This window comes from Salvelinus fontinalis, unplaced genomic scaffold (genome assembly GCF_029448725.1).
Source record: "Salvelinus fontinalis isolate EN_2023a unplaced genomic scaffold, ASM2944872v1 scaffold_0421, whole genome shotgun sequence".
NCBI classification, from domain to species: Eukaryota; Metazoa; Chordata; class Actinopteri; order Salmoniformes; family Salmonidae; genus Salvelinus; species Salvelinus fontinalis.
In genome coordinates, this window is record NW_026600630.1 from 150,001 (window position 1) to 157,938 (window position 7,938).

The 7,938-nt window shown below is 49.7% G+C and overlaps 1 protein-coding gene across 1 annotated transcript in view; it reads right to left on the minus strand.

Moving 5' to 3' along the window:
• The window catches only part of LOC129845994 (ribosomal protein S6 kinase alpha-6-like), a 7,422-nt gene extending 3,846 nt beyond the window's left edge, over positions 1-3,576 (minus strand). Inside the window, exon 1 of the mRNA XM_055913988.1 lies at positions 3,367-3,576. Within this exon, the coding sequence (XP_055769963.1) occupies positions 3,367-3,492 (126 nt within the window). The 5' untranslated portion in view covers positions 3,493-3,576. The remainder of the gene's footprint in view (positions 1-3,366) is intronic.
• Positions 3,577-7,938: the final 4,362 nt, after the last annotated feature.

Below are 7,938 nucleotides of genomic sequence, written 5' to 3' on the forward strand. Positions count from 1 at the left end.
AAAGGGGTTGACAGTAAAGCACCATAGTTAACTGGCTAAAGGGGTTGACAGTAAAGCACCATAGTTAACTGGCTAAAGGGGTTGACAGTAGAGCACCATAGTTAACTGGATAAAGGGGTTGACAGTAGAGCACCATAGTTAACTGGCTAAAGGGGTTGACAGTAGAGCACCATAGTTAACTGGCTAAAGGGGTTGACAGTAGAGCACCATAGTTAACTGGCTAAAGGGGTTGACAGTAGAGCACCATAGTTAACTGGCTAAAGGGGTTGACAGTAGAGCACCATAGTTAACTGGATAAAGGGGTTGACAGTAGACCACCATAGTTAACTGGCTAAAGGGGTTGACAGTAGAGCACCATAGTTAACTGGTTAAAGGGGTTGACAGTAGAGCACCATAGTTAACTAAAGGGGTTGACAGTAGAGCACCATAGTTAACTAAAGGGATTGACAGTAGAGCACCATAGTTAACTTGCTAAAGGGGTTGACAGTAGAGCACCATAGTTAACTAAAGGGGTTGACAGTAGAGCACCATAGTTAACTTGCTAAAGGGGTTGACAGTAGAGCACCATAGTTAACTAAAGGGGTTGACAGTAGAGCACCATAGTTAACTAAAGGGGTTGACAGTAGAGCACCATAGTTAACTTGCTAAAGGGGTTGACAGTAGAGCACCATAGTTAACTGGCTAAAGGGGTTGACAGTAGAGCACCATAGTTAACTAAAGGGGTTGACAGTAGAGCACCATAGTTAACTGGCTAAAGGGGTTGACAGTAGAGCACCATAGTTAACTAAAGGGGTTGACAGTAGAGCACCATAGTTAACTAAAGGGGTTGACAGTAGAGCACCATAGTTACCTGGCTAAAGGGGTTGACAGTAGAGCACCATAGTTAACTGGCTAAAGGGGTTGACAGTAGAGCACCATAGTTAACTAAAGGGGTTGACAGTAGAGCACCATAGTTACCTGGCTAAAGGGGTTGACAGTAGAGCACCATAGTTACCTGGCTAAAGGGGTTGACAGTAGAGCACCATAGTTAACTGGCTAAAGGGGTTGACAGTAGAGCACCATAGTTACCTGGCTAAAGGGGTTGACAGTAGAGCACCATAGTTAACTGGCTAAAGGGGTTGACAGTAGAGCACCATAGTTAACTAAAGGGGTTGACAGTAGAGCACCATAGTTAACTGGCTAAAGGGGTTGACAGTAGAGCACCATAGTTAACTGGCTAAAGGAGTTGACAGTAAAGCACCGTCGTGGCGTGTGTGTTACCTTAACGAGGTGTGGTGTGTGTGTTACCTTAACGAGGTGCGGTGTGTGTGTTACCTTAACGAGGTGTGGTGTGTGTGTTACCTTAACGAGGTGCGGTGTGTGTGTTACCTTAACGAGGTGTGGTGTGTGTGTTACCTTAACGAGGTGTGGTGTGTGTGTTACCTTAACGAGGTGTGGTGCGTCGTGGCGTGTGTGTTACCTTAACGAGGTGTGGTGCGTCGTGGTGTGTGTGTTACCTTAACGAGGTGTGGTGTGTGTGTTACCTTAACGAGGTGTGGTGCGTCGTGGTGTGTGTGTTACCTTAACGAGGTGTGGTGTGTGTGTTACCTTAACGAGGTGTGGTGCGTCGTGGTGTGTGTGTTACCTTAACGAGGTGTGGTGTGTGTGTTACCTTAACGAGGTGTGGTGTGTGTGTTACCTTAACGAGGTGTGGTGTGTGTGTTACCTTAACGAGGTGTGGTGTGTGTGTTACCTTAACGAGGTGCGGTGTGTGTGTTACCTTAACGAGGTGTGGTGCGTCGTGGTGTGTGTGTTACCTTAACGAGGTGTGGTGTGTGTGTTACCTTAACGAGGTGTGGTGTGTGTGTTACCTTAACGAGGTGCGGTGTGTGTGTTACCTTAACGAGGTGCGGTGTGTGTGTTACCTTAACGAGGTGCGGTGTGTGTGTTACCTTAACGAGGTGCGGTGTGTGTGTTACCTTAACGAGGTGCGGTGTGTGTGTTACCTTAACGAGGTGCGGTGTGTGTGTTACCTTAACGAGGTGCGGTGTGTGTGTTACCTTAACGAGGTGCGGTGTGTGTGTTACCTTAACGAGGTGCGGTGTGTGTGTTACCTTAACGAGGTGCGGTGTGTGTGTTACCTTAACGAGGTGCGGTGTGTGTGTTACCTTAACGAGGTGCGGTGTGTGTGTTACCTTAACGAGGTGCGGTGTGTGTGTTACCTTAACGAGGTGCGGTGTGTGTGTTACCTTAACGAGGTGTGGTGTGTGTGTTACCTTAACGAGGTGCGGTGTGTGTGTTACCTTAACGAGGTGCGGTGTGTGTGTTACCTTAACGAGGTGCGGTGTGTGTGTTACCTTAACGAGGTGCGGTGTGTGTGTTACCTTAACGAGGTGCGGTGTGTGTGTTACCTTAACGAGGTGCGGTGTGTGTGTTACCTTAACGAGGTGTGGTGTGTGTGTTACCTTAACGAGGTGTGGTGTGTGTGTTACCTTAACGAGGTGTGGTGTGTGTGTTACCTTAACAAAGTGTGGTGTGTGTGTTACCTTAACAAAGTGTGGTGTGTGTGTTACCTTAACGAGGTGTGGTGTGTGTGTGTTACCTTAACGAGGTGCGGTGTGTGTGTTACCTTAACGAGGTGCGGTGTGTGTGTTACCTTAACGAGGTGTGGTGTGTGTGTTACCTTAACGAGGTGTGGTGTGTGTGTTACCTTAACGAGGTGTGGTGTGTGTGTTACCTTAACGAGGTGTGGTGTGTGTGTTACCTTAACGAGGTGTGGTGTGTGTGTTACCTTAACGAGGTGTGGTGTGTGTGTTACCTTAACGAGGTGTGGTGTGTGTGTTACCTTAACGAGGTGTGGTGTGTGTGTTACCTTAACGAGGTGTGGTGCGTCGTGGTGTGTGTGTTACCTTAACGAGGTGTGGTGTGTGTGTTACCTTAACGAGGTGCGGTGTGTGTGTTACCTTAACGAGGTGTGGTGCGTCGTGGTGTGTGTGTTACCTTAACGAGGTGTGGTGTGTGTGTTACCTTAACGAGGTGCGGTGTGTGTGTTACCTTAACGAGGTGTGGTGCGTCGTGGCGTGTGTGTTACCTTAACGAGGTGTGGTGCGTCGTGGCGTGTGTGTTACCTTAACGAGGTGTGGTGCGTCGTGGCGTGTGTGTTACCTTAACGAGGTGTGGTGCGTCGTGGCGTGTGTGTTACCTTAACGAGGTGTGGTGCGTCGTGGCGTGTGTGTTACCTTAACGAGGTGTGGTGCGTCGTGGCGTGTGTGTTACCTTAACGAGGTGTGGTGCGTCGTGGCGTGTGTGTTACCTTAACGAGGTGTGGTGCGTCGTGGCGTGTGTGTTACCTTAACGAGGTGTGGTGCGTCGTGGCGTGTGTGTTACCTTAACGAGGTGTGGTGCGTCGTGGCGTGCGAGCTGGAAGTGTGGTAACGTGTCTCGTTGCATGATCCAGGCGTGTTTCAGGACCTGTTCAGCTGAATAACGCTGGTGAGGATCAACATGCAGCATCTTGGAGAGGAGATCCTAGAGACACGGACACGGACACACACACCAGACTGGTCAACCAGCAGCATGGTAGATAACAGGTCCTAGAGACACACACCAGACTGGTCAACCAGCAGCATGGTAGATAACAGGTCCTAGAGACACACACCAGACTGGTCAACAAGCAGCATGGTAGATAACAGGTCCTAGAGACACACACCAGACTGGTCAACAAGCAGCATGGTAGATAACAGGTCCTAGAGACACACACCAGACTGGTCAACCAGCAGCATGGTAGATAACAGGTCCTAGAGACACACACCAGACTGGTCAACCAGCAGCATGGTAGATAACAGGTCCTAGAGACACACACCAGACTGGTCAACCAGCAGCATGGTAGATAACAGGTCCTAGAGACACACACCAGACTGGTCAACCAGCAGCATGGTAGATAACAGGTCCTAGAGACACACACCAGACTGGTCAACAAGCAGCATGGTAGATAACAGGTCCTAGAGACACACACCAGACTGGTCAACCAGCAGCATGGTAGATAACAGGTCCTAGAGACACACACCAGACTGGTCAACAAGCAGCATGGTAGATAACAGGTCCTAGAGACACACACCAGACTGGTCAACAAGCAGCATGGTAGATAACAGGTCCTAGAGACACACACCAGACTGGTCAACAAGCAGCATGGTAGATAACAGGTCCTAGAGCAGCATGGTAGATAACAGGTCCTAGAGACACACACCAGACTGGTCAACCAGCAGCATGGTAGATAACAGGTCCTAGAGACACACACCAGACTGGTCAACCAGCAGCATGGTAGATAACAGGTCCTAGAGACACACACCAGACTGGTCAACCAGCAGCATGGTAGATAACAGGTCCTAGAGACACACACCAGACTGGTCAACCAGCAGCATGGTAGATAACAGGTCCTAGAGACACACACCAGACTGGTCAACCAGCAGCATGGTAGATAACAGGTCCTAGAGACACACACCAGACTGGTCAACAAGCAGCATGGTAGATAACAGGTCCTAGAGACACACACCAGACTGGTCAACCAGCAGCATGGTAGATAACAGGTCCTAGAGACACACACCAGACTGGTCAACCAGCAGCATGGTAGATAACAGGTCCTAGAGACACACACCAGACTGGTCAACCAGCAGCATGGTAGATAACAGGTCCTAGAGACACACACCAGACTGGTCAACAAGCAGCATGGTAGATAACAGGTCCTAGAGACACACACCAGACTGGTCAACCAGCAGCATGGTAGATAACAGGTCCTAGAGACACACACCAGACTGGTCAACAAGCAGCATGGTAGATAACAGGTCCTAGAGACACACACCAGACTGGTCAACCAGCAGCATGGTAGATAACAGGTCCTAGAGACACACACCAGACTGGTCAACCAGCAGCATGGTAGATAACAGGTCCTAGAGACACACACCAGACTGGTCAACCAGCAGCATGGTAGATAACAGGTCCTAGAGACACACACCAGACTGGTCAACAAGCAGCATGGTAGATAACAGGTCCTAGAGACACACACCAGACTGGTCAACCAGCAGCATGGTAGATAACAGGTCCTAGAGCAGCATGGTAGATAACAGGTCCTAGAGACACGGACACGGACACACACACCAGACTGGTCAACAAGCAGCATGGTAGATAACAGGTCCTAGAGACACACACCAGACTGGTCAACAAGCAGCATGGTAGATAACAGGTCCTAGAGACACACACCAGACTGGTCAACCAGCAGCATGGTAGATAACAGGTCCTAGAGACACACACCAGACTGGTCAACCAGCAGCATGGTAGATAACAGGTCCTAGAGACACACACCAGACTGGTCAACCAGCAGCATGGTAGATAACAGGTCCTAGAGACACACACCAGACTGGTCAACAAGCAGCATGGTAGATAACAGGTCCTAGAGACACCACCAGACTGGTCAACCAGCAGCATGGTAGATAACAGGTCCTAGAGACACACACCAGACTGGTCAACAAGCAGCATGGTAGATAACAGGTCCTAGAGACACACACCAGACTGGTCAACAAGCAGCATGGTAGATAACAGGTCCTAGAGACACACACCAGACTGGTCAACCAGCAGCATGGTAGATAACAGGTCCTAGAGACACACACCAGACTGGTCAACAAGCAGCATGGTAGATAACAGGTCCTAGAGACACACACCAGACTGGTCAACCAGCAGCATGGTAGATAACAGGTCCTAGAGACACACACCAGACTGGTCAACCAGCAGCATGGTAGATAACAGGTCCTAGAGACACACACCAGACTGGTCAACCAGCAGCATGGTAGATAACAGGTCCTAGAGACACACACCAGACTGGTCAACAAGCAGCATGGTAGATAACAGGTCCTAGAGACACACACCAGACTGGTCAACCAGCAGCATGGTAGATAACAGGTCCTAGAGACACACACCAGACTGGTCAACCAGCAGCATGGTAGATAACAGGTCCTAGAGACACACACCAGACTGGTCAACAAGCAGCATGGTAGATAACAGGTCCTAGAGACACACACCAGACTGGTCAACCAGCAGCATGGTAGATAACAGGTCCTAGAGACACACACCAGACTGGTCAACCAGCAGCATGGTAGATAACAGGTCCTAGAGACACACACCAGACTGGTCAACCAGCAGCATGGTAGATAACAGGTCCTAGAGACACACACCAGACTGGTCAACCAGCAGCATGGTAGATAACAGGTCCTAGAGCAGCATGGTAGATAACAGGTCCTAGAGACACACACCAGACTGGTCAACCAGCAGCATGGTAGATAACAGGTCCTAGAGCAGCATGGTAGATAACAGGTCCTAGAGACACACACCAGACTGGTCAACAAGCAGTATGGTAGATAACAGGTCCTAGAGACACACACCAGACTGGTCAACAAGCAGCATGGTAGATAACAGGTCCTAGAGACACACACCAGACTGGTCAACAAGCAGCATGGTAGATAACAGGTCCTAGAGACACACACCAGACTGGTCAACAAGCAGCATGGTAGATAACAGGTCCTAGAGCAGCATGGTAGATAACAGGTCCTAGAGACACACACCAGACTGGTCAACCAGCAGCATGGTAGATAACAGGTCCTAGAGCAGCATGGTAGATAACAGGTCCTAGAGACACACACCAGACTGGTCAACCAGCAGCATGGTAGATAACAGGTCCTAGAGACACACACCAGACTGGTCAACCAGCAGCATGGTAGATAACAGGTCCTAGAGACACACACCAGACTGGTCAACCAGCAGCATGGTAGATAACAGGTCCTAGAGACACACACCAGACTGGTCAACAAGCAGCATGGTAGATAACAGGTCCTAGAGACACCACCAGACTGGTCAACAAGCAGCATGGTAGATAACAGGTCCTAGAGCAGCATGGTAGATAACAGGTCCTAGAGACACACACCAGACTGGTCAACAAGCAGCATGGTAGATAACAGGTCCTAGAGACACACACCAGACTGGTCAACAAGCAGCATGGTAGATAACAGGTCCTAGAGACACACACCAGACTGGTCAACAAGCAGCATGGTAGATAACAGGTCCTAGAGCAGCATGGTAGATAACAGGTCCTAGAGACACACACCAGACTGGTCAACCAGCAGCATGGTAGATAACAGGTCCTAGAGACACACACCAGACTGGTCAACCAGCAGCATGGTAGATAACAGGTCCTAGAGACACACACCAGACTGGTCAACAAGCAGCATGGTAGATAACAGGTCCTAGAGACACACACCAGACTGGTAAACCAGCAGCATGGTAGATAACAGGTCCTAGAGACACACACCAGACTGGTCAACCAGCAGCATGGTAGATAACAGGTCCTAGAGACACACACCAGACTGGTCAACCAGCAGCATGGTAGATAACAGGTCCTAGAGACACACACCAGACTGGTCAACCAGCAGCATGGTAGATAACAGGTCCTAGAGACACACACCAGACTGGTCAACCAGCAGCATGGTAGATAACAGGTCCTAGAGACACACACCAGACTGGTCAACCAGCAGCATGGTAGATAACAGGTCCTAGAGACACACACCAGACTGGTCAACAAGCAGCATGGTAGATAACAGGTCCTAGAGACACCACCAGACTGGTCAACCAGCAGCATGGTAGATAACAGGTCCTAGAGCAGCATGGTAGATAACAGGTCCTAGAGACACACACCAGACTGGTCAACCAGCAAACATGGTAGATAACAGGTCCTAGAGCAGCATGGTAGATAACAGGTCCTAGAGACACGGACACGGACACACACACCAGACTGGTCAACAAGCAGCATGGTAGATAACAGGTCCTAGAGACACACACCAGACTGGTCAACAAGCAGCATGGTAGATAACAGGTCCTAGAGCAGCATGGTAGATAACAGGTCCTAGAGACACACAC